At 39.3% G+C, this 27598-nt stretch overlaps 1 protein-coding gene across 1 annotated transcript in view; it reads left to right on the top strand.

Annotated features, from left to right (window-relative positions):
• itga2b (integrin, alpha 2b) overlaps positions 1–27598 on the top strand; it is a 29527-nt gene extending 1929 nt beyond the window's left edge. The window contains exons 2-30 of the mRNA XM_072693385.1: positions 170–291; positions 856–956; positions 1938–2103; positions 3267–3316; positions 3499–3544; positions 4662–4784; positions 4931–4975; positions 6103–6146; positions 6597–6659; positions 7338–7390; positions 8910–9121; positions 10709–10894; positions 12239–12284; positions 12416–12517; positions 14310–14365; positions 16604–16755; positions 18576–18680; positions 18774–18841; positions 19280–19427; positions 20111–20203; positions 20347–20426; positions 20597–20677; positions 21484–21589; positions 22837–22986; positions 24917–25042; positions 26416–26532; positions 26731–26832; positions 26946–27065; positions 27151–27598. Coding sequence (XP_072549486.1) covers positions 170–291; positions 856–956; positions 1938–2103; positions 3267–3316; positions 3499–3544; positions 4662–4784; positions 4931–4975; positions 6103–6146; positions 6597–6659; positions 7338–7390; positions 8910–9121; positions 10709–10894; positions 12239–12284; positions 12416–12517; positions 14310–14365; positions 16604–16755; positions 18576–18680; positions 18774–18841; positions 19280–19427; positions 20111–20203; positions 20347–20426; positions 20597–20677; positions 21484–21589; positions 22837–22986; positions 24917–25042; positions 26416–26532; positions 26731–26832; positions 26946–27065; positions 27151–27261 — 2974 coding nt within the window. The 3' untranslated portion in view covers positions 27262–27598. The remainder of the gene's footprint in view (positions 1–169; positions 292–855; positions 957–1937; positions 2104–3266; positions 3317–3498; positions 3545–4661; positions 4785–4930; positions 4976–6102; positions 6147–6596; positions 6660–7337; positions 7391–8909; positions 9122–10708; positions 10895–12238; positions 12285–12415; positions 12518–14309; positions 14366–16603; positions 16756–18575; positions 18681–18773; positions 18842–19279; positions 19428–20110; positions 20204–20346; positions 20427–20596; positions 20678–21483; positions 21590–22836; positions 22987–24916; positions 25043–26415; positions 26533–26730; positions 26833–26945; positions 27066–27150) is intronic.

The raw sequence follows: 27598 nt of genomic DNA, 5'->3' as shown, positions 1-27598 counted from the left end.
CAAATAGGGAGGTTTTGAAATGCATTAAAAAGAGTTTTTATTGTATAACTTGTCTCTCATATATTTTATCATATTTTTTGACACTCTTGTGAAACCTTTGTCAAGTTGTGAAAGAGTGGTTGTCAGGAGTTTCAGCATTGTGCAACACGCTGTCATTTCTGCTCTACAGTGTGAGTGTTGTAGTGGGTGCGCCCAGAGATAACGTAGGAACTTCCCAGAGTGGCTCTGTCTACCTCTGTCCTTGGACAACAACACAAGGGCCTTGTGAAAAGCTGACCTTTGACCAAACAGGTCAGTCTGGGGAAAAGCATGTGATCTATCTTTTTAAAATGACCTAATTACATGACATTGTGTTAAAAATAAAGTAAAGAGGTTTATGATGAACTGTTTTGCTTGAATGAATGTATTTCACACGCATTATAGTATAGTACTCTCAAACACTGAGTAGCAAGTATATCCTCTAAAATACTGGAAGACAAAATAACTCAAATCTCTATATTATTAAGTACATGTTTAGATTAGTTTTCTGAATCAATGTTGAGCTTAGATCTGGCCTGAGGAAGGTCAAATATGTCTGATGCAGGACTGACTTAATCAGCACCTGAAAACCCAATCTCCAATGTCCCACAAAAACCTTGTATCTTGCTGTTTTGGAAAATTAGAAATTGGCAGTTGTCCTTTACATTTTTTTATAATGAACGGGCTTATTTATTACTTTATTACTAAAATCTTTTTACATTGACTTTTATTAAAGGTTAAAAAGGTTTTCCTTTTCTTGTAAAGTGACCATTTTGGAGATACAATGTTTTTGTACCATATATTGGATTGATGTATTTGTACCTTTTCTGTCCATAGGTGATGAAAACTTTACATTGACACAAGACATTCTCCTCATGAGCCATAAATCTAACCAGTGGCTGGGGGCCACAGTGAGAGCCCACAAGAATTTCATCTTGGTGAGTGGCTTTCACCCAGCAGAAGCTATGTGTTTGAAAGGTACCGTGTGATTAGAAGTAAAATGTGATGTAGTATGCAAATGAGAGGTACACTACAGGCCTAAAGAATGGATATAAGTGATATTTCTTTTAATCAAATAAGAACATTTTACAAAATCTAATTAAACACCAAAAACCAAAGATTATTTTCTAAAATATTCAGTTTACCCAAACTCTAATTCTAAGTCCCAGGAAGCCACTGTCCTGCATAGTTTCAATTATGATCTTCCCCAACACGCCTGATTCAGCTCATTAAGGGTTTGATAATTAGCTGATGAGCTGAAGTAGGTATGTCGGGCCAAGGAAAAGTTGAAACTCAGCCGGACAGTAGGTCCCCAGGAGTTAAAAGAAACAGCTCTGATGTAATTCTTTGCTGACAACAGTTCCTTGTACTCAGCAGTTTTTAATTATTGACATATTGACATATTGAAATTCAGCATTTCAAGACCCCAGATGAAAACAGATAGCGCTAGTCAGTGAGTTGTAATTAATCGCTGCAGATATTTATTCAAACCCTTAATTTCTGTTTTAATAAACATAGTAATCCAGTCCAGAAATATATCAATTCAGTTTTAATGCTAATTAATAAAAAAGCTAGTATTGCCTCCAGATGTTTGGCCTGTATTATACTGTATATTGATCTATACTGAGAGGTGAAGCTGAATGGTCAGCAAACTTAGGCGTATGTATCTTTATACATGGATAACTGAGTGGAAACTGACTATTGTGTTAATTATCCATTACTCTGTCAAATTGCCATTCTGTCAGTTGCAGAGTAATTAATAACAAATTTAGATGTAGTAAGGTTTTTTTGAATGGTTTTATCCCGTTCAGTTTTAACTGGCTGCCTGCAACTTAATGAAAAAATAAGTTCATTAACAACAGTGTCTATACTAGACATGTGCTGTATATGGTGTTGACTCTGTTGTTTTCCTTAACCAGGCCTGTGCCCCTTTGTTCCACTGGAATGTGATTAAGGGCAAGGACGAGGCCATGAACACACCAGTGGGGAACTGCCAACTTTTGGATACACTGACTGGAAATATATCGAACTACGCCCCCTGTAGAGGAACTGCAGTGGAGAAAAGCTACACCAGAGCCAAGAACTGTAAGGCATGACTGCTGTCTGTGGGACAGGATGTGTTGATTTATTGAAAAGTTACTTCTTTTAATGAATAACAGATGTCAGACACAGTGTGTTGATGGTACTGTTCCATGAAGATGACTCAGTATTGCACAGTTTCTAGTGTGTGTCGCTGGTTACTATGGGGAAAATACAAACTACTAACAGGCCTTCATTTAGTAGTATTGGGTAGTGGTTCCCAACCCTACCATTAGTGGTCTCAACACACCTAATCCAACAAATGAGATCATCAACAAGACGTTTCTGTATCAAAGCAGGTGTGGTGGAGTTGAAGAACACTAGGTACTCCAGGACCAGCGTTGGGAACATTTGGTTTGGAGTAGCATAGTATATCATGTTGGTGGATCTTTCACTGTACATTTGTAAGAGCCATGATTGTAAAAGTGGAATCCCTGAGGTATAGCCAGGGGTCTGCAGGCCCCTATACAGTGACGTCTGCATCAGTTTTGGATTTATTTGAAAAAGAGTCATGAGTCTCGATACAAAGCGTTCTGATTAGAAACACTATTAAAGGCCATTAGATTGAAAAAAAAAAAACATTAGATAATAGCTCTTTCTCCCCATCCAATAAATATGATGGTACATGAGTAAAAGTATTGGGACACCAGCTCATTTGTTTCTTCTGAATTCAATGAAGTTCGAGTTACTGTCTCTACTGTCCAGGGACAACTTTCTACTAGATGCAGAACATTTATTGCATTTAGTGACAGTGCAATTTAATGAGGTCAGGATGTTGGATGATCAACATCCCACCTCATGCCCAATTCCATCATTCCAGAGAACAGTTTCACTGCTCCTTTTCAACTGCTCAATGCTGGAGAGCTTTATACTCTTCTTGTCAATGTCTAGGTCAATGTTTATCTGCTTCAGAGAGTCCTTTTCTATTAGCAGGAGCTGTGTGTATTCAAGCTTTGTTTGTGTTTGTGTATTTGAACATCTGTGTCAGCAGAGGGAACAACCTAAAGTAGCTGAATGCATTTATTTGAAGGGGCATCCACAAACATTTGGACATGTAGTGTATTTATCTCATTTTGAATGTTTAGACAGTTCGATTGTATCAATTTGTGAGGACCCTTGCAGCCTCTGTGAACCCCTGTGCTAGTGTAAAGTATGTGTTTCTCTTTTAGATCAAGACAGACGATACTGTGAAGCAGGTTTCAGCTCAGATATCACTAAGGTATAAAACCCACAGCTCACTCCTGAAGAAGTAATCCACTGAGATCATGTGTGATTCCTTTATTGAAGTATCTCAAATCACTTAGAAGCACTGCTCCTGTCAGACAGCTTTGTGAAAGTTACTTTATAAGAGTAGAAGTGTGTTCAAATCATTGCTTTTTCTTCTTCTGCTTTTTGCTGTAGGACGGTATAGTGGTACTTGGCGCTCCTGGAGGCTATTTCTTCCAGGGTATGTTACATCACATACAAGTTAGCACTTACATCACATCAATGCTCTCTGTAAACAAAGGAAATGATAAAACCTTTTCCAGTGACTGGATCACCCTCCAGGTGTCAAGAGCTGCTTTTAGCTGCAGTGGACCAGCGGGCTGGAATTTATCACAGGAATCTCGAAAAACTTCACTCGCTGGTGTCACATGACCATTTTAAACACATCCATCCAGCCTGCAACTGTTTTTAGTTGACTATTAAAATCTATTATTTATTTATTTTAGTTTAGTTTAATCTGATTCCCTATGATTTATTTGTATTAGGAAATGTATTCTTATATCTATTAATTATATTTCTGTTTGTTTTCTTTTTTATAATTTTTATTTATCTATTTTTTTTACCTATGTTATTGGTAGCCCTGGTTTATTAGATTTGTTTTATAGATTCCTAGTTTTTGTCACATTTAAAGGACAAACCAGATGCTCGTGGATGAACGAAAAGAATACTATTACCCCTTAATGCAGAAATGCTTATTACACAGTAGGGTAAATTACTCAGCAACTACAGGGACTCCGGAACAAACTGGGGGGGCTGTTCATTGGTACTTGAAATTTGTAAGAACACCTTTGGCCTGCTGGCGGGCCATAGGCTGTTTAAGGGGTTAATATAAGGAGTTAACGAAGGGCTAACAGTGTAGATGGTAGGCCAAAGCAAAAGTACCAACGCTGACAATACAGGCATGGGCTAGGTACTGAGTCAGTAACCACTACGGAAATTGTAGTTGAGCTGTTTGATGGATGCGGAGGAATTTTATTATTAAATTAAATCTTATTTGCATTTTTTGCTTTTTTTTACTTAACATTTTGAATCCCTTCCGTATAATGCTTGACTACATTGTAAATGAGGGTCACCCTCAATGTATTCTGAGTTTAAATGAAGGTTGATTGATGTTAAAAGAAGTTGCCATTAGAATCCATACATAATGTTGGTTTGACCTGAGTCACTTATTGATCATCTCCTCTAAAAAGCAAAAATACAAATTTAAAAGGAATAAAAATGCATCAGGATTGAAACTTGGCTTGTGCTATACACTTGAGTGTCTGACGTGTGTTAAACCCTAAGGGTGTGTGTTTCAGGTCAGGTCATCACTGCACCTCTCCAAAAAATCATGGACAGTGGTAAGACCTTCAGTCCGGTCCACTATCTGATGGGAGAGGCTAAGTCATCTGAGAGATACTACCAGTATGACATTTATCTGGGTAAGACATTGGACTGAAACTATGTAGTTTGTGTAAAATTTCTTCAATCTCACAGTGAGAACTAATTTGAAGTTATTCTGCTCAAAAACTGAAAGTTTATAAGAATTACTTAAAACCTGATTTGCTTGCTGGTATCTCTCCTCCAGGTTACTCTGTTGCGACAGGTCAGTTCAACGATGACAACAAACCAGGTATGTATTTGCACATTTTCCATTTTCTGATATTATCCATTTCTGACATTATCCATTTCCCAATATCCATTTTCCATTATCCATTTTCCATTTTCCATTATCCATTTTCCATTTTCCATTTTCCATTATCCATTATCCATTTTCCATTTTCCATTTCCAGACATTATCCATTTTCCATTATCCATTATCCATTATCCATTATCCATTATCCATTTTCCATTTTCAGACATTATCCATTTTCCATTATCCATTATCCATTATCCATTTTCCATTTTCAGACATTATCCATTTTCCATTATCCATTATCCATTATCCATTATCCATTATCCATTTTCCATTTTCAGACATTATCCATTTTCCATTTTTCATTTTCCATTTTCAGACATTATCCATTTTCCATTTTCCTTTATTCATTTTCTTTTATGCATTTTCCATTTTCCGTTATCCATTTTCCAGTTTCTAACATTATCCATTTTCTGATATTATCCATTTTCCATTATCCATTATCCATTATCCATTTTCCATTTTCCATTTTCCATTTTCCATTTTCAGACATTTTCCATTTTCCATTTTCCATTATCCATTTTCCATTTTCAGACATTTTCCATTTTCCATTATCCATTTTCAGACATTATCCATTTTCAGACATTATCCATTTTCCATTATCTATTATCCATTTTCTATTTTCAGACATTTTCCATTTTCCATTTTCAGACATTATCCATTTTCCATTATCTATTATTCATTTTCTTTTATGCATTTTCCATTTTCCGTTATCCATTTTCCAGTTTCTAACATTATCCATTTTCTGATATTATCCATTTTCCATGATTAATTATTCATTTTCCATGATCGATTATCCATTTTCCATGATCAATTTCTGACATTTATCCATTTTCTGACATTATCCATTTCCTGTTACACACCATTCATTTTAGAACATGTATTCCATCTTTGGGACATCAGCATAGGCACCAAAACAATATGTTGTCACAACATTGTTACAATGTAACCGAGTTCCCGGACGTATAAATAAGCGAGAGTGACTGACAGGATTGAGTGCTATTGGAGGCTTCTGGACGCCATTTCTATGACATATCTTCATGCTTGGATTTCTGTTCTTGCAGACTACGTAGTTGGTGTGCCAAATGACCTGAACACAGTTGGATCTGTAAGTTTCCTTTTATTTTCGTATTTCCATTTTTCCCAAAACACCACCTAACCTCTGCATTGTGTGATGAAGAATAGGCCATGTCATGAAGAATGGACAAATTGAAATGAACCCAAATTGTTTTAAATAAAATGTAATGACATTAATGCTCATTCATTTTGTTCATCTGTTTGTTCTTTGGCTCTAGGCCTCTGGCTGACTAGACCATGCTATCAAAAACATTGTTAGTTGTTCCAATAGAGAGATCATTTGTCTTTTCTCTGTTTGGTTTGATTTGGGTGGGACTATGTTGGACAATGTTGACGTCAAGTGATCCCTCAAACCAATCAGATACTAACTAAAGTATCATTAGTTTAGTTATATATATATATATATATATATATATATATATATATATATATATACAGACATTATTGCATCATAATATTAATTTTACATTGATTTTTGAAGGTAAACATCCTTACTGGATCTGCAGTTACTCTCAAAATCATGAAGAGTCTGAGAGGCTCTCAGGTGAGCTTATATCTAACTACCCTATCTATTGTCTTGTTAAAATCACAAAAGTCTTGCAATATAGAACTGGGCATCACTTTATTTTGAGTCGTATGCAGATGTTTTAGTGATGAACAGCTTATTTTGTACTTCATCTTAATTCATCACATTCATCTTAAAAGTTTATTAAACATAATCAACTCTAAATAAAATGTTATAGAGTGAATTAAATGAGGGGCATTTAACTGCCACTCTTATCCGAAGTGACTTACATTTGAATCATGTTGCACAGGTCGGAGAATGTAGTATTAAGGGTCTTGCCCAAGGACTCTTATTAGTGTGCTCATCCAGCCAGAGAATCAAACCCTAGTCCACCACAAGAAAAGAAGAAACAGCTGTTACCTGTTACCTGTTACCTGTTACACTACACCAACCGCCATCTACCCCACATGTGAACCTGATGCAAACATTAACTTCCTCTAACCTAAAGCCTAAATATAATACTGAACCCATCCTAACTGTATCCCTGTTGAGAATCGCTGAATTTAAGTTTGAGCATCTACAGATAATTTACAGGAGACCATTTAGCAGATGACTAAGCTTTTCTATTTCTATAATCAAGCATCATCTCCCATTTGTTAAATACAATTCCTGCTATCTTCAGTTAATGAAAGTAATGTGTGTGTGTGTGTTCACTAGGTGGCTTCCTATTTTGGCCATTGTGTTGCTGTGACTGACATCAACAGCGATGGGTAATGCTCTCTAGAGAATATTCTTGTACTTTACCTCTTTTTAGCTTTGCTGAGATAATAAACAGTGAACATGCATTGCTGATGGAAATTCAAGCTTGTAGAAAATACACTGGTGAAATATCTTGGAGGTATCAGGATATATATATATATATATATATATATATATATATATATATATATATATATATATATATATATATAATTCTTAATATTAATAAATAATTAATTAACTTATCTACACCTTACATATTAGCATCCACACTAAACTTGCAGTTTGCTATAGTAATTGTCCCTGCTATGGTTGTCACTTTGTTGGAAATTTCAGATTAAATATTACTACAACTTTCCCCAGGCCAGCTATCTTTATTAAGAAAGAACACTGTTTTTAATAAAACAAAAAGAGGACACTGGGGACAGTGGGGACACAGGGGCATCCAGCTTTGGCCGAGAATTCAAGTTGTTGGATTTTGGTAATGTGTGGGTGAGGAAGGGAGGGAGTTAAATACCTCTAAAACCATGTAGCTTACTAACCAAGACCAGTTACCCAGCCAACATAATGTGGGCCTCACATGGGAGAGTGTGGGCTAGGTGAGTTTCAGGTGGGCTTGGGCTCTAATATGGGCCCCATTGTTAAAGCCTATCATACCCTAGCCTATCTTATCACATGGGTCCCAAATGGGGTGTACAACCCATGTTCAAGCCGTCCTGGTCCCATCACTAATCCTGGTGGGAGAGGTGATATGTAAAGCCAACAGTGAATCCAAGGTCAAAACTTTCTGTATCCCAGTTAGGCTAACCATTCAGGCCCCATATGGACATAGCCTCAATAGCCTGTATGAACAAATACATTTCTTTCATTTCAACTCATCTGACAAGTCCTACAGTCCAATTTACCAAAAAAGCAAAAACCACCTTTAACCACCTTTCACATCTTTTCATTTTATTTTCATGACACAAAATGCTGCTTTTGAGAACTCTGCTCTCTCTCTCCGGGGAGCAGCATGATCAATGGTTGCATGTAGACGCACATTTAGATCAATGTACATTTAGGTACATTTAGATCAATCATGTTGGGCGAGAAGGTGGGTCTTAAAGAGACATGTTTAAAGATGTACAAATCAGTACAATTATCTGGTGACTGCAGAACCAAATGCTGACATGAAATCAATGCTAAATCCCCAGACATTTTACACAATGTGTGTATAATCACCATATTTCATTTCAAGTATTGTTTATTGTTTTGTATGCATACAAGACTGTATGCAGTTTAACCCCCTACACAGCCTATGGTGTTATTACAAACTTCTGTAACCAGAGAATACAGAAGTCTCTGTAGTTACTGAGTAATACACCACAGTGTGTTACACACCTTTCTGCATTAAACTGAATATCTAAATATTTTAATATTTTAATAAACAAAATTAAAGAGATGGCATTTCAAGGTGATTAAATTATGCAGGACTAGGAGAGTTAATCTGACTCTTGATTGGCCTGTCCTTGTATTGGCTCTGCTCTTTAGGAGGGATGATATCCTGGTTGGGGCTCCACTCTTTATGGAACACATGTCCAGTCAAAAGCTGCGAGAGGTGGGCCAGGTGTATGTTTACCTGCAGAAGGAGAGTTACAGCATCTCGTCCATGCCTGATCAAACCCTAACAGGCACCCACACTTACGGCCGCTTCGGCAGCACTATCGCGACTCTGGGAGACATTGACCATGATGGCTTCAATGGTGAGAACCTGCTGACTTTTGATTTGATAATTCCCCAATTTCCTAAGGAGTTCTAGGAGTGTTACTCTCCGTTAAAAGGTCTGCGATTTACACCCTAGTTACTGATATTTGTTCCATGTTAAGCAGTGTCATATTCATCATGGGAAACACCTAAGGAGCTCCTGATATTTGGCATACAACCTTCTACAGCACAGCTGTTCTGAATTCAGTAGCTTTTAATACCGTTCATTTATCATCACACAGGGTCATTTTTCCTCTTTAGAAGGATTATCGTGACTCATTGGATGACTGTGAGGTCTCATTTTTCTCTCTGTCAGGAACCTAGTCCTCCAAATGTAAATGTAATGTTGGCAGCCAAGGAGCTTCAGATGTTCAACGGTTTGTGCCAACTCAAGCAGTCCAGCAACTGTATGCAAGCGTTCCTTTTATCAAACCCTGAAACCTTAAATGGGAATTTAAATGACTATAATTATGATATATTTTGATTTCTGCTTAATTGTATCATTGAGATTCAGGTTAAAAATCAAGAGTCGATTCATGTGAAATGTGGCATTCTAGAGGGAAAAAACAAGCCAGAATGGTTCAAAATAGTAATGATGTCTGAATCACATTTGATGCCCGTAAACAATCATTCGTTAGTCTACGGTGAAATCACATGAATGAGCATGCAACTCACACAAAGCTATTACATGGCCTATGCATCTTTTCTGATGCATCAGACATTGTTTAAAAAGTGAGAGCTTTGCAACGAGGTTCTGGCCTAAAACATTGCAGGACAATCAATGGCAAAATAGTCCAGGAAAGGAACACACTATTATACTATTACTATTACTACAGGATAGTGAATAAAATGGGTGATTTGTGCTGTAGATATCTGAACACTGGTTCCCATGACCGCCACTGTAAAGAAATTAGCATAAAAGAGGTCTGTACATTTCTCGACAATGCACTTAATCTCACATTTTATGTAAATCCACTCTAAATCATCTGTTTAGACTGAATTGTGTAGAAAATATTTGTGGAGATATGCTTTAATCAGAAGAAAAAACTGACTGCTTTACTGACCTATGCTAAAATATCTGAAAGGTTGGTGTACAAAAGTTTCTTTAGTTCTGCACTAGAGCTTTAAGGGGAATATAGATATTAAGCCCAGTAAATGTATAGTGCATTAATTAGCTTAATGTAAATCACATGCCAAATTCATCACACATTTGTTATAGACTCTGTTTATTCCTTCAGTAAACTCAAAAAGATGGATTTCGACATTACCTGACGTAATATTCTCTGTAATATTATCTCTATAATATTAATTAAATATAAAAGTGGGCAAATGTAAGTTTCATAGCTAAAACAGTAGTAACAGCAATACTGTCTGAATTCTGATGTCTGCATTTCATCTATACTTTGGTCTAAACATCACATTTGCACAGTGCTAATCAGTGGGCTTCTGTTATTTGTTAGCAACACTAGCCTCATTGATACAAGAGCAATCTAAAGTAGCCAACTGATGGCTAACTGTTTCTGAACTACACCTTCATTTTCTCAACAAAAGATTTAAACATGAATAACACTATCATTTGTTCACAGACATGGCGGTGGGGGCTCCGGGTTCTGGTGAAGGGGGCTGGGTATTCATTTACATGGGACAAAGTGATGGTTTGAACCCACATTACACGCAGGTCATAGAGACCCCTTTCCAGCCTCCAAAACCAGCAGCAGCCTTTGGTTTCAGCATGCGAGGAGGCACAGACATAGACGGCAACGGATACCCAGGTTTGTAATCAGCGGCCAGCAACAGCAACTTGAGCTCATTTTGGGTTAGAATACACTATATGGCCAAAAGTTTCCTTCTAATAAATGCATTCAACTACTTTAAGTTGCAACCATTGCTGACACCGATATGCAAATGCACACCTGCAGGTTGTCTCGACCGTGTAGAAAAGTATTGGATCCTCTGGAGCAGATAAACATGAACCTATTGGCACAGTGTCTAATGTCAGGAATGGGCTGGAGGGGTATAAAGCCCCCCAGCATTGAGCTGTGAAGCAGTGGAACTGTTCTCTGGAATGATAGTGCTCCATCCAGTACTTTTGGATTAATTGAGGAGTTCAATGCAATCAAATCATCACAGCAATGCTCAAAAATCTGGTGCAAATCCTTCCTTGGACAGTAGAGACAGCAATATGAGGAATATTTTAATGCCCTTGATTTCAGAAGAAACAGTCAATAATAAATGTCCCAATACTTTTGTCCTTATAGTGTAAGAAGAGTGTGACTTTCTGTCATCCAATCCATTTAATTTTCCACATTATTAACAAATGAATCCCAGCAGATACAGGTTCTGAAGAAGTGTTGAGGTGCTTTTCTTCATTTTCCATCACTGCTAAAATGTCAAGCATCATCAGCACCACTGTATCAAAACCTTGTTACTGCAGTCATTCCTGCAGCAGCCCCTGAGCGCACCATACTCCTCTTTTTTTCTTCCATTAAATCCCCCTACCTAAGGACTAGGCTGACTAACAAAAGCCTACGCTCCAATTTAAATTTAATCACAGCTGAATGCAGCCTCCACTAAAAGCTTGCTTCTCTCTGTCTCATGAGAAAGGTTGTGGGTCGTCTGAGCAGCATGACAAAGCCACCAGCAGAAAACAGCATTAGACAGTGGCTCATCCCCAGGCCCGTGTATCTGGGGCCTGTAGCGGACATGACAATGCTTTCTGACCCACAACACCTTGGGCTCTCGAGAGAAATTTTTAGCACTCTTTGTCTAACTCACTCTCAGAGCTTGACCTTTAAGGGGGCTTCCTTCCGACAGAATGATGGCCCTCACTTTTAAGATGCATGTTGTTCTCCTGTCTCCATTATACAAGTTTGTTTACTTATCAGAATGGGCTAGACTTTTACATCTAGCTCCTAAAGCTTTGTACAGGTCTAGCTTTTTTTTTTTATCACTGCTAACGATGACTGGTTTGAATATTGTTTTGGTGCCCATCCAGCTGAAGCTTGTTTCCACCTTATTATCTATGTCATTATTTTCTAGACACAGCTCTGTTTTGTCTGCTTTGAGGACTTGTTTTGACTGGCTGCATCTTTAACCTGTTGGCTGTTTCTTTTTAGATCTAATCGTAGGTGCATGGGGAGCAGACAAAGTGGTAGTATACAGGTAAGGCCTAAATGTCATCCATTCTGAGCTCAAACAGAATTTTTATACACAGTCCACCTCTTTTTTATGTGTATGTGTGTGTGTTTGTTTGTGTGTGTGTGTGTGTGTGTGTGTGTGTGTGATTTACTCAGATCAAAAGCAGTAGTGAAGACCAAAGCCCAGCTATCCTTCTTCCATGATTTTCTAATCCCAGATGAAAAACTCTGTGATATGGGTGGTACTATGGTATCTTGGTAAGGAGCAATTCCCTCATCTATATTTCAATGAAACACATTTGGACATTTGTCCTGCTCTGTCCTGGTAGTAGGATTCCTAAAAAGCATGTTTAGCTTGTTTATGAAATGAAGAAAGCATTGTTGGATTCAGAAGTGGCCCAATGAATTTGGAGTCCACTCCAACACATGTGATAGCTCACTGTGGCTCACTGTGGCTATTAGAGCTTAGCTATCTGGCAATACACATCAAATTTGGTTTAGAACACAAGGGGGGAAAGCTGACTGAATGTGGTTAGTCTTTGGTAAGACCTGGACAGTTTTCCATTGTGCAGTTTGGTTTCCAATCAAAACATTTTACAAAAAATAAGAGTAAAATTATTTTACACTCATAAACTCATAAGACTTATTAATACAAAATAAGTAAAAATTACAATGTGTATTTTTTGAGTTCCCAGAAAACAATTATACCTTCCCTCAGGAGTCAGAGTGCTCTAATGGTCCTTCTTTGAATGTAACCAAAAAAATGGGTGCAGACTAAGCATGGAAATGATTGTAGCCCATGGGTCCAACAACTGGTCATGTCGTCTACTGTAGATGGATCCTAGAAATTATCCTTCATATGGTTCCCATAATCCTAAAGGTTCCCCTTTGAGTGTAACCATGAAAATGAGTGTAGCATAAGCATGCATGCATAAGCATGGAAATGTAGCCCACTGATCCACCTACCAGTGCTGTATGTTACCTCAGGTGGAGCCTGGACATCATTAGCCCTTCCCTGCAGGCATGGGATGCCCTAAACCATGTCATTTTAATGTAACCATGAAAATGGGTGTAGCATAAGCATGGAAACTAGTGTTGCCTATTTCTATAGTTACATTCAGAAGAAAATCTTAGGGCATGGATTGCCCCAAAGGCTCTCTTTTGAGTGTAACCATGAAAATGGGTCAGAATGAGCATGAAAATCGAGTGAAGTGTAGCCCATTGATCCATCTACCAGTGATGCAGTCTTAGATGGACTTTTAAAAGGCTTGGAAAATGTATCATCTGCCTCATCTAACCTTGAATGTGAGGGTCAGGGAACAAGATTTGCAACACTTTCAAGTGAAAATCATACCTACACATGAAATACTTGTGGGACTTGTCTGGTTCCACTTAAGGGCCACCAGCCTATCCATATTGCTATTCTGTATTTCTAAACAGCAGAGAAGAAAAGAAAGATGAAATCTGCAAACTATAGTTTTTCAATATGTGCATATGTAGTCAGTTATGTTTGAAGCTGGAACAGAAAAATATGGACTGACCGATGTTTGTTATTCACCAAACCTCAGCAAATAAGTGACTGGTGAACTAGAATAAGGCCATTTATATTATGGAGGGTTTTAGGTCAGATGATGTAACCCAAAAATAGCCGAATATGATCAGACGTACCCTGCTGATGGACAGTGGTTGGACACATAGCCAGTTTCAAGTCTTATTTCACAAAGCGTCTGCAAGAACCTCACTGCCTACTTATTGGGAGGCTTTCTTTAAGCATAAATCCATGATTTTGCGATATCTCAGTCACTGTGTGACCTGTGGGACTTGTGGCTAATACAACTACCTTCACTACTGTTCATCAGGTGAACTACCATTTAATTACACATTGAAATTAGTATCAAAGCTTGAGATCAGGTAAATTATCCTACTATAGCTAAGAGTTTACAATCCTCAGTTAACATTTCCTTGCAAAGTGGTCATGGCAAAGGTTAAACCACAAGGTTATTGACAAAAAAACTGACTGCTATTTAATATATTTTCTTTATCTTTACAGTTTTACAATTATGATGTGCATCAGTGTGTCCGGCTACAGAATTCCAGAGGAGATTGGTAAGGTCATGTGTGAGACATTTTTATGTTTACATGCTTATTCAGTCCATCATAATTGTACAACAATCATATTATTGGTGGTGATTCCAAACTATGCTCCTAAAGCAGTACATTTCTGCATAAATACATTTACATTACATTTACATTACTTGTCCAGAGTGACTTACAAAAGTGCTTTGCTATTTACTTAAGAATAACCTAGTTTGAATAGGCTAAAATTCAAAGATACCCCCAAGTTAAGACACTACGAAACACAAGTCAGTAAGTCAGTACTCTCTGAAGAGGAGGTTCTTCAGTCTGGGTTCGAAGACAGCGAGCGCCTCTGCCGTTCAGACACCCAGGGGAAGTTTGTTCCACCACTTCGGTGCCAGGACAGAAAAAAGTCTGGACGCTCGTCTTCCTTGGATTTTGAGGGATGGCGGGTCGAGCCGAGCCTTACTTGAAGCTCGAAGGGCTCTTGGTGCGGATCGGCTTTTGACCATTGCCATCAAGTACGGAGGGGCTGGTCCGTTCTTGGCTTTGTAGGCCAGTGTCAGGGTTTTGAGTCTGATGCGGGCAGCAGCTACAGGAAGCCAGTGAAGAGAACACAGCAGTGGAGTGACATGGCTGAATTTAGGAACATTGAAGACGACCCATCCCACTGCATTCTGGATAAGCTGCAGGGGCCTGATGGTGTGCAGAGGAAGACCAGCCAGAAGAGAGTCGCAGTAGTCAAGTCTTGAAATGACGAGAGACTGAACGAGCACCTGGGCGGCCTCTCTAGAGAGGAATGGTTGAATTCTCCAGATGTTGTACAGGAGGAATCTGCATGACCGAGTTACGTTTGCAACATGACCTGACAACGATAACTGAACATCCATGACCACACCAAGACTTCGAGCTTCTGTGGATGGAGTGACCAGTGAGTTCTCGAAGGAGATGGCAAGATCGTTTTTAAGTCCAGCAGTTCCTGGGATGTACAGCAGCTCCATCTTGCTGGGGTTGAGTTTGAGGTGGTTAGCCTCCATCCAAGAAGAATACGCTTCAAATCAAGATGTTGACAAGACGTATTAGATGTGGTTAATCAGAGGCAAAATTAAACTCTGCTGGATTGTTAATGACAAGTCAGATATTGCCTTTAGAGTTGAATGAAATCTAAAGATAAGCATCTTAATGCCCTTCAACAGTTTATTAAGGCAATCACCAAACTGCAGATAAGGCCAAACAGTCATGAGGCAAATAATCTAATAAAACACAGCTATCAATGAGTCAATCAGTGAGTGAACAAACTGAGGGGATTAGGGGAGTATATGTATGCTAAAGAGACTGCAGTGTGGAGGCGATGAAGAACAGGTGTCAGTAATTAGTAAGCTGCTGACGCTGATTGCTGATAGAAGGGCATCTGTGGGGAAGTGACAACACCTACATGCTGCATTATTTAGAAGTGTAATATCTACAGTGCTAGACTCTGTACATAGAGGTCTGTGATGCTTATATAATTCATGCTGTAGATATGAAGAACATATATAGCATATATGAATGGACAAAAGTATTGGGACACCTGCTCATTCATTGTTTCGTCCGAAATTAACGGTATTAAAAATGCTGCTTTTGTTGGAGTAACTAACTTTGCTGCCCAGGGAATGCTTTTTACTAGATTTCAGATTAGAATTGCTGTGAGGATTTGATTGCATTCAGGGACAAGAGCCTTAGTGAGGTCAGGATGTTGAATGATCCCCACCCTTATCCTCAACTCCCAATTCATCTCAAAAGTATTGGATGGAGCACCATCATTTCAGAAAACACAGTTCCACTGCCCACATCTCAATGCTGGGGGGCTTTATTCCCGTCCAGCCCACTCCTGGCATTAGGAATGGTGCCAAGAGGTTCATGTGTATCTGCTCCTAAGAGTCCTAGAGTTCTATTGGCAACACTTCTGTACAGGGACTGGACAAGCTGTGGCAGCAATGGGTTCAACTTGAAGTGTAATTAATACTGAAATTCTACCAATGAAACTGTTCTTTAACCTCATGGTTATGTATTTTTAATAATAGGAGTTTTTTTTTAAAAGTGTTGCAGTATAAGGCCAAGACAACTGTCTAAATACTTCCGTACTCTGATGTTTTGCCAGTATTTAGGCTGTCTGTGAAAAGAACATTAATTTCAATGTAACCCCTCAACATTACTGCTGCCCTCGCACATATTGCTGACAATCACAATAATATTGTGTTGATTACTTACTTGCATTCTTTCCTCCAGTGCTGAACACGGAGATACAGCTGGATAAGCTCAAGCCAAATATGGCCAGACGGACCCTGCTGATGGACAGTGGTCAGCCGTACAGCCAGTTTCAACTATTGTTTAACAGGGATACAGGAACCGTCTGCAAGAATCTCACTGCCTACTTAGTGGTAGGTTTTCTTGAAGCATAATTCCGTGATTTTGTGATTTCTCAGACATTGAGTGAGCTGTAGGCCTTGTCGCTAATACAATACATTAGTATCAAAGCTTGAGATCTGATAAATGATTGTACTATAGCTAAGAGTTTGCAATCCTCGGTTTCCTTGCAAAGTGGACATAGCGAAGCCTAAACCACAAGATTATTGACAAAAAGACAAAGTATATAACATATGTGAGAAATTTGAATGGTTTGCAGCAGTGGTGGTGGGGGTGTAGCTGTTCAAATGAGCTAAGCAGTTAACAAGCTGGCTAACCCGCCTACCATAAACAGCAAAACCACAGACATGAAGGAAATAATACAGCCTCCTGACGCAAAGTGTATAATGTGGTCTATGTATGTTTATTTGTGGCCTGTGGGGAAGAAGCATTAGCCTTTTTTAAAAACCATGAATGAATTATTCTGGCTAAATAGTGTATATACACTAAATGGACAAAAGTATTTGGACACACCTCTAAATCATTGAATTCATTACTTTAATTCAGTCCCTTTGCCAGGGGTGCGTAAAATCAAGCCTATAGCCATATAGTCTGCCTTTACACACATTAGTGAAAGAATGGGTGGTTCTAAAGAGAGCACTGAACTCCATTGTGGTACTGTAATGGGATGCCACCGTTCAAGTCAGCTGGTACAATTTCTTCCATTCTAGATATTCCATCATCAACTGTGACTGGTGTTATTTAAAATTGGGAGTGTTTAGGAAGCACAGCAACTTAGCCACAAAGTGTAAGACTACATAAAGTTACAGAGTTGGGTCGCTGAGTGCTGAGAGGCATAGTGCAGAAATATCTCCAGCGCTCTGCTGACTGCAGAGTTCCCAATCTGCTGTTAGAGCTGCAAAGGGGAACCAACTCTATATGAATGCTAATTCATTTAGAATGGGATGTCATAAAAGCTCCTGTAGACTTAATGTGTAGGTGTCCCAATATTTTCCTCCATATAGCATACTTGTGACTTTAGCAGTACATAGCAGACAGTAAACGCCGCTACAACAGTACAGGATGAGTTTAAATGCCTATAGGTAGCATATAATATAATATATAGAGCCTTAGGTACCTTAAAATGCACATTTCAGGACCCAACTGACAACATTGCGGCATGAAGTGCTCCTCCTTTCCTGTCCCTGCCTCTCCCACACAGCGCTAGTGCTGAGTAATACTGATAAAACAGGATGTAGGCTCTTAGTGATAACAGCATTAGTGTGTTTTGCTGTAGCTAAAGACTTAATTCTCCACCAAAATAGGATATTTGCTTCCTTCTTAGGATAGAAGCTTGTCTAGATGTTAAGTACAAATACAATTGTAACTTGCAAAGAGTGATATGATATGTAAATATGCTTAAGCAGTCATTCAAAACTAACCACTAATATTTTTCTAACTAAAAGCTGGCTTAAGCCTGGTTTACACTGTGCCGATATTGTCAAACATATGCTGTTGCAGACCAAATAAGTTAACTGTAAAAGAATTCACATTATTATATTACATTGAGTGTATTTCAGTCATTCATTCATCAGTATTCAGCCATTTCTGCTAATTCAGTGCCGTTGTGATGAAATACAGTCTGCAATAAAGTACTGGTAGCACCCAGAATTTTGGTCCAAAATCCTGAAAAGTACTGGAACTGCAAATCCTTGTTGGTTGACTCACATCTTTAGACTCATTGACAAGTAGAGTGAAGCTAGTTTATTCAAGGTAGTAGGGGGAGGGCAATATGGCCCAGGTGTTTTATCATTTATGAGCCTTTTTCATCAGAATAGCACCTTCTTTTTTTAAGGCGGAGTTTAAAGATAAGCTAAGCCTGATCCTCATCTCACTCAACTACAGTCTGGCAGACTCCAGCAGGGCTATGCTGCATGGGCAAAGTGGCATAGTGGCCCAGGTGAGGAACACTGGTCTAATGAGACATATTCTGACTTTTTCTTTTCCAGCTTCATAAAACCACTAACGATTCCTTCACTTTCCTTCTTTATAGACACAGATCATTCTCGACTGCGGTGAAGACAACATTTGCATCCCTGACCTGAAGTTGGCTGCTGAGGCGTGAGTATCAAAGCTTCTTTGTAGGAGAAACCCATTAAATCTTACCTGACGCTTTGCCATCAGCAGCCAGAGTCCTAGAGAGCACAATTGGCTGTGCTTTCTCTGGGTGGATAGGTGGTGCTCTGTCCTCTCATCATTCTTAAGCGACATTAGCCAGCACAGACGTCTGTTAGCTGGTGCGGCAGAACTGGGGACCCGGACGGCTTTGCATGTATTGTAAGAGACATACGTCCTTACCCTCCTAGTTTCAAGAGCACTGCTAGTGCTAGGGGGAGTTGTAACGGGCCAATTGGCAGGTCCAAATTGGGAGAAAAGGGGTGGGGGGGATGGGACGCATTCAATAAAAGAACAATTCTGTGCCTGAGCACTGTAGCCGTGTTTAATCTTTTGGCTAACTCAGTACGTATTTGTGATTTTCCTCCTGTGTTCAATCCACAGGGGCCGACAGCCTCTCCTGATTGGGGATGAAAACCCGGCTCTTCTCATCATAAAAGCAGAGAATCAGGGGGAAGGGGCGTATGAGACAGAGCTGCATGTGCGCCTGCCTGCCCAAACCCACTACCAGGCTGTTCTAAGTAACAAGGAGGTGAGGGCCTCATCAGGTTATATTTATGGTCAACCTCTATATGTGCCCAAAGTGTTTACATATCTGTTTAAAAATCTGTACACTGAATATGAGGCGACTGTGGAAGCAAAAACTGACGTAAAGCCAAAGCAAATTTCACAATTTAGAATTCCTTCTGGATGCAGGACGTCTGGTCGCCCAAGCATACAAATACATAGAACAAGCTTATCACTCTGCAAAGTCTATGCTCAAAGCTACCATCAGGAAGGCATGACTGACCAGTGATAACAAGAATGGTGCATCATTGTATACAGTTTCTTCCTACTGCCAGTTTCCCGTATTAATCAAAACTGCTAGACTGAATACTGGAACACTCAGCATATGGTCATTATCATTGTCATTTCTGTTTTTTGCACTGGACACTGTTCCTGTACAATTAGTATTGTGATAGACATGCATCTAATTGCCATGCAGCTTTTATTTGTCTCTGCACAATGTATTCGCCTGACTGTACCCCTATGACTGCCACATTGACCAAAGCAGTGGTGGGAAAACGTTCTTGAGCTGAAGAACTACAAAATCTGAAAGACTTTAAGCTGCTAAAAATGTATCTGTAAGGTGGTGTTACTAAGAACTGACTCTGTGAGGTACCCAAGGCCATAAAGAAATATACATATACCCTCATATTTTGTTGCATTTTCCAGGGCTTTGCTCGTCTACTGTGTGGTCCAAGAAAAGACAATGGGTCAGTTATTGTGGTGTGTGAACTGGGCAACCCTATGAAGGCTGGCCAGAAGGTAAAAAGGATAGATTTATATATAAGCAGGATATATTTATATATGAGTGTTTTTTCATGCTTTCAATTTAGATCACTTTGACTTGCACACTTGAATTTCTGGAACATTAAGCTAATACTCTCCTGCCTTTGAACTTCTTCTAGCTCCAGGCAGGTCTGTTCTTCAGCATGGGTGGGCTGGAGGAGGTCGAGACCCATGTGTCCTTTCATTTACAAATTAAAAGGCAAGGACTTCCTTTTATCCACCACAACTCTTTGAAGGTTCTCCACTGTCCATTAGTATGTTTGAATGTAGTTGGTTTTGCCCAGCATTCCCTTTCTAATGTAATTTTCCGACTGGAGGAGAGCAGCAGGGCTTTGAACGTTTGTTCTCTTCCTCCTACATTGTCTGCAGTAAGAACAGTCAGAACCCAGACAGCAACTCAGTGGAAGTTCAGATTAATGTTCAGGCTGTGGCTTCTTTGGAGTTGCGTGGGTGAGTAAATTTAACCATGTGTTTGACTGTGTTTTTAGTTATTTATTTAATTATTTTGTTTATTTATTAATTTGTTTAACAATTCTGTGATTTTAACCTGCTGCTGTGATGCTAGGGGGGTGAAGGTGGTAGAATGTGAATGACAAGTCATTTTTTGAGGCTGTGCATAGGGATTCTAATCATGAAACCAAGCTGAAAACACAGAGAAAGAGATAATGGGCAAGTCCATAATCTTAAATCAGGAACAGGCCTAATAGTAAGGTCTAAATGGAGGTGGGAAACATAATAGTTGAATCCCAAATGGCTCCTTATTGGACATGCAGGACCAGATTTATGAAACTTGGTGGTTCAGGCACTACACCTTGCAAATATGTGGCTTGGTATTTAGGTCCTATTCTTAAAGTTATGATGGTCCATTTTTGTTACCTGTTTTGTTAGACAATATACACTAAATTCACACCTCTGTAGTGTAAAGTTAGTGTATATTCAACACTCACCTATGACACCATACATATTTGAACAAATTACAGGAAAAATTGGCTTCTTTAGAACTTTCAAATGATTTCCTCTTAACATAAAGCCCGGGTTTTGTCTGTATGTTTGTGTAATTTTTAGAACAACTCAATTCAGTTTATGGTGATTTAGGCGTGCAGTCTGCAATATGATAATCTAGTTGCTAAAAGCATTCATAATTTAGCTACATTAGCCTTGTAGCTCCAGCGGAAAGCTGCAGACACCATTTGCAATAAGGGAAAAGTGTGTGAATTTGATTTGAAGTTGTGAGGAACTCTTTAATTGTATTTCAGAGTGTCTTCTCCTACTGAGTGCGTCCTCCCCATTGCCAAGTGGGAGCCGAAGCTTCATCCACAGGATCTGGAGGACGTGGGCCCACTCGTAGAACATGTGTATGAGGTATCACAGAACACAGGCCAACATGCAGTACATGTATATTTTTAACTACCTGTTAAGTGTTGTTTATTGCCAACATTAGATTAAGGAGGCTACTTCAGCACATTTCAGTGGAGGTACATTTACATTTGTGGCATTTAGCTTACATTTGTATCCAGAGTTACCAACATTTCAATCATGTTACACAGGGAGGTGAATGTAGAGTTAGGAGTCTTGGCAAAAAACTGCTTGCCCGGACAGAAAAGTGAACCCTGAGCTGCCACAGGGAGGGCAATGTTGTCACCCACTACACTACACCATCCATATAGAGACAGACTCACACATTTATTTATAGGGTTTTTCACAACTGCCTCCTTCTATACGCCACGGCACAACAGCAGTCTGTGATTGGTTATTTTGCATGTCGGTCAGTTTGGCTCCTCCGGAGAAGGTAGGCAGTTCTTGGGTGTGTGCTGTGAATAAAAACATGGCATCGATGGGTATCAGGCTGATATCGGCAGAAAACAGTAGTTTGGAGAAAAACAGAGGAAAAGAAGAATGAATGCGAGCCAATGCTCTTGAGAATCTAGTCTGAAAAGTAGCAGTGTTATTACATACTTCTATTACCAAGGAATAGCCCCACCAGTTAAAAGGGCTGAAGGGGTTAAACGATTTGATCTGATCACTTTGGCCAATATTTAGCATCAGTAGCATCGCCTGAAATCAGGTAAAATGGAATGTCTACTTACATACAAATATATAAACAACATCCTAACTGTCATTAACGACTATTGCTCAACCATTAACTAATCATCTGTCCCTGTTGCCATAAGAAGTTAAGGAGTAATCCAAAGGTGGAGAATTGGCCCAGTTAGACAATGGATGGGAAAATGTGGCTGTATATTGGTTATATATGAGCAAACCCCAATTAGCGCAGTGCTGCCTTGCTCTCTATCCAAGCATGGCCTTTTTTCTTATTGCCACCAAATGCATGGACAGCATGGAAATGCCCCTGTGGAAGCTATGAACACCAAGCAATGCTTACAACACATCACAACAGTGAGAGGGTTTGTAGTTGTGTCATGCGGAGCCATGAGATATTCCCTACTCAACCCACTTTCAGGGACCTGAACGGAAGCAGGGACATTTGTATAAGCTTTGTATATGATCTCTGTCTAACAGTCTATTATTGCTGCAATGTCTCCCATGAGTTGTTTTGAGCTTAGAACTGCTTAAACTGCAGTTTATCCTGGCTCCTCTTCTGCTCTCAGTTAAGGAACAAAGGGCCCAGCCCTGTGAATGCCAGACTGCAGCTGCATTTCCCGGTACAGCAGAATGGATCCTATCTGCTCTATGTGTTTGCCAACGCATCGGAGGAGCTCCTCTCTTGCAGCACCGACTACAGCATTGATCCACATGGGGTAAGAGAGACACCTACTGGCTGAAGCCTTCTACCCATAACACAGGGTGTGAATCAGGCCTTTAATGTATATAATATTAATAATATAATTTGATGTTCTGAAAATATGTAAAATATAAATACAAAATGTTTACAGTATTTAGAATTTGATTGTGAAACCTACTATTGTACATAGCATAACAATAATAATTATATTAACGTACAACACAATTCTAAACATTTAAAGTGTAAAGTGTATATCATCGCTGTCCAAAGAAAACAATGTATCTCCAAAACAGCAACTTTACAGAAGAAGGGGAAAAAAACATGTAAAAAAGTATGTTGTAATGTAAAAATTATAGGTAGTATTATATAAGTTTAGAGCATTTCTGTTGGTCCATTCATCCAGAAGCTACAGGGTGAAAACTAAAAACGGAAAAAAAATGGAGATACATGTTTTTCGTTATATTCACAGTATATTTTTCAAGTAAATATGAGCAAAATGTCTTATCCAGCCTTAACAGAAAATATAAACACAGTCCCTTCCAAAAGTATTGCAATGACACAGCCAGTTGTTTTTCTATTGTTTTAGATATTTGGGTCTCAGATCAAAAGGTGAATAATGAATAAGGATATTTTGTTTCCTGATGTTTATATCTACAGGTCATAACAACCTAATGCACCACTTTGAGGCTAAGTAATAGGACGTTTCCATGTAACTTCTATATATGAGCAAACCCCAATTAACACAGTGCTGCCTTGCTATCTATCCAAGCATGGCCTTTTTTCTTATTGCCACCAAATGCATGGACAGGTCATAACAACCTAATGCACCACCTTTAGTTTGAACCTATTTTTCGATTTGGATTTGGCCTGTGAAGACTGCCTGTGTTATTTAAAAAGAATAAACCAACATGAAGATGAGGGAGCAAAGCAAGTCGATTTAGAAAGTATCTCAGTCCAACATTCAGAGGAGACTTTGAGAACAGGGATAAGAAGCGGAATGCAAGTTTGGAATTTGCAAAGAAGAGTAACAAAAAATATTTTATGAACTGATGAGGCGAAGACTAACCTTTACCAAAGTGATGCAGAAACCAGACAAAGACTGTGTGGAGAAATAAAGGATCTGCTCCTGATCCACAACATACTACATCATCAGTCAAGCATGGTGGAGGTAGTGTCATGTCCTGGGCTGCTTCTAGAACAGGCTTGTTAATCTTTTTAGGTGATGGTAGAAGATTGGTGATGGCAACTGAAGGTCCTAAAGGTAGTAGCAGAATATATTCAGAAGTCTATAGAAGACACTTAACTGGAACTTCATCATGCAGCAAGACAATGACCCAAAACACACTGCCAACACAAGGACCTTTTCAGGGGAAAAGCAGAAGTCCATCACCAGACTTTAACCCAATTGAGCGTCCATTGTATTTCCTGAAGAGATGACTAAAGGAAGAACCTCCCCCATCCGAAAAACCTAAACATTGGGTTGTCATATTGCATGTTGTTAATACATCTAGATGCAAATATCAAGAAATATTAGCTAAATTCTGAGCTATTGTCTTATTTACACTGATCAGCCATAACATTAGTACCACTAAAGGTGAAGTGAAAAACATGGATCATCTTTATCTACAGTGACATCTATCAAGGGGTGGCTATGTTAGGCAACAGTAAGCAGCCAGTTCCTAAAGATAATATGTTAAAAGCAAGAAAAATAAATTGGAATGGCTAGATGACAGAGTCAGGATGCATTCAAAGACTGTGTGGAATCACTGCCTTGAATGGTCAGATCTGTTGTGGCGTCAAAAGGGGACCTACTCAATTTTAGGAAGGTGGTGCTAATGTTGTGGCTGATCTAACTGTATATCATCTCCTATATACACAATTTATCAATACGGTTTATTCACAACCCTGCTAAAGCAACTCTGTGCTGTTACTGTTCTTATTCATAGCTAGTGAAGACAGAGCCCACAAACACTACAATGGAACTCATTCACCATCTTAATAAACGCGACGTCCAGCAGCAGCAACAGGAGGAGGACCAGCCTGTCCAGCCGCAGAGGGAGACTGTCCTTGTGGTAGGATGTTATGTCATCTTTCCAATAGACAAACACAACCACATGAACCACTTTTGTTCGACACTGATGGAATTGGGCCTCTGCCTTCTACCTATCCATGCAGCGAACTCACTCATACACACTAGTGGGCAAACACACACACTGAGCATGACTAAGGCACCCGGCGAGCAGAGAGGGTTAAAGGGGGTTTCTCAAGGGCCCAACAGTGGCAGCTTAGAAAACCTGGGTATTAGAAAACCCGGTGCCACACATAGAGGAAACACAGAGGGGGGCCTAGAGTAGGTCGTAGCATGTTCATATTTATCATTGTAGTGTTGCTGTTGGAGGTTTACATCCAAATTACCATCATTTAGTTTCCACTCCCAGTGTGTAGCAGTTTCAGTCTCCTGAGTTACTGTTATAGCTGTGCTTACACATCTGCACCAGCAGAGGGGGCTAGAATATTAAAAAGTCATCCTCACCAATCTCCATTCCTAGTATTTTGACCAGATTGCAGAACAATAACACTCCTAAGCCTCTAGTTTAAGTGTAAGAAATAACATTTCTGCATAACTGAATAATTGAATAATTGAATTCAGTGGTTAAATTGTTCAACCAGATCATGAATACAGTTTTTTGAGTACAATTCTTTTTAATATTGCTTGTAATAGATCTGCCTAGCATATTTACATAATTAGCCAGAAATGTAGTTTATCAGCCATGATAAGTTAGCTTCCTACATGTATACTTCAGCTATGACACTGATATGGTTAGTGGGCCATTACCCTACCCATTCCTTAACTGCACATTGATTGACACCGTTAGCACAATGCTAATTGACGAAGTATGAGCTTTCACTACTCTCACTACTTTATACATGTCCAAATGTTTGTGGACATTCCTTCTAATGAAGGCATTCTGCTACTGTAAGTTGCACCCATTGCTGACACTGAAATAACAGATGAACATGAACCTACTGACATCAGGTCTAACTATAGCCTTGACCTGTGGAGCAGTGAATCTGTGTTCTCTGGAATGATGATACTCTCTCCAATACTTCTGGGATGACTTAGGGAGTTGGGGATGAAGTGGGGTGATGATCATCCAACATCCTGAGCTCACACTAACAAACTTGTGACTAAATGAAATCAAACTTCTTAAAACAATTCTCCAGAATCTAGTAGAAAGCCTTACCTGGACAGTAGAGACAGATACTCCAACAATACCAGGATAAACTCTTTTTAATACCCTTGATTTTTAGAAAGAAAACAATGAATGAGCAGGAGTCCCAATACTTTTGTCCATATATTGTGCATTAGCCTCTCACAAAGCCAATACAGCTAATGTTTGGATAAAACAATCATTCAGAATGTGCTTTTTCTGTCCCTGTGCAGAACTGCTCTGCTGGAGAGCCATGTGTGGTGTTCAGCTGTGAAGCTGCAGGGCTGCAGAGAGATGGCAGAGCGATAGTGAGGGTGGCGGCCCGGCTGTGGGTCAACACCTTCTTACAGGTGAGGAACGGACTGCTGACTGTCTAGGGGAATGGTTTGTCTTGCAAAACCCTTGTATCTCCATCTCTGTATCTCTGTTTTTCACTGTTTGACATAAAGTACATTTCAGGATAATTGCACCATCTCTCTCTCTCTTTCTCTCTCTCTCTCTCTCTCTCTCTCTCTCTCTCTCTCTCTTTCTCTCCCCTCCATCTCCAGAGACCTTATGTGAATTATGTCCTACTATCCACTGCTTATTATGAGGTAGTGAGTGTGCCTTCCAAGATTCAGCCAGCAGTCTTTCCTAGAGGACAAACAGAGGTAGGCCTTCTACAAAAACTCCTGCTTGCCACCCCTGCACCTTAAAGGTTAGGATAGGAAGTTCTGAAATCATGAGCTGATCAGTGCCATCTTTTACCTGTGGTCCATGGCAGACAAACACCAGCGTGGTTTGGCGTCCAGATGGTCAGCATGAAATGCCTGTGTGGTGGATTTTGGTGTCAGTCTTCGCTGGACTTCTACTCCTGGCTATGTTGAGCATCATCTTCTGGAAGGTACCTCCATGTTTTGAACAGTAGAGGGTGCTGTGCCATGCTTGGAGTCACAGTAATGGATTTGCTGATTGTGGTGTTTAAACAGGTTGGATTCTTCAATCGTAATCGGCCTCCGGCTGATGGCGCTGATGATGAGGATGATAATACGCAGAAGCTTAATGCAGAGCAGTCCCCAGACGAGTCACCGCAGGACTAGCCAAAAGACTGAACCTTATTACAGCCGTCCACTCAATAGCAAATACACGCCTGCAAGAAATATGAACAGATATGAATCTGCTCAAATGTATTATAGTTTTTAATATTAAGATTATGTAAAGCAAGACAGTTTAGGCATACTGTGTAGTGTTTTAACTCTTTTTATGCTTTGTATGCAAGTTTTTAAAATAAATATTTAAATTTGTTAACAATTGTCAAGCTAAAATCAGTAACATATTAATTTGTCCAAACAATGCAAGTATTTTAGTTTGTTTTTAAAGCTGCTTATTATGGCATAGTTTTAACACTGTAACAAAAACACTGTAATTATATGCATT

Source organism: Salminus brasiliensis, chromosome 12 (assembly GCF_030463535.1).
Source record: "Salminus brasiliensis chromosome 12, fSalBra1.hap2, whole genome shotgun sequence".
Lineage (NCBI taxonomy): Eukaryota > Metazoa > Chordata > Actinopteri > Characiformes > Bryconidae > Salminus > Salminus brasiliensis.
Note: the sequence above shows the minus strand (reverse complement) of the source record. Positions and strands in the feature narration are given on the sequence as shown.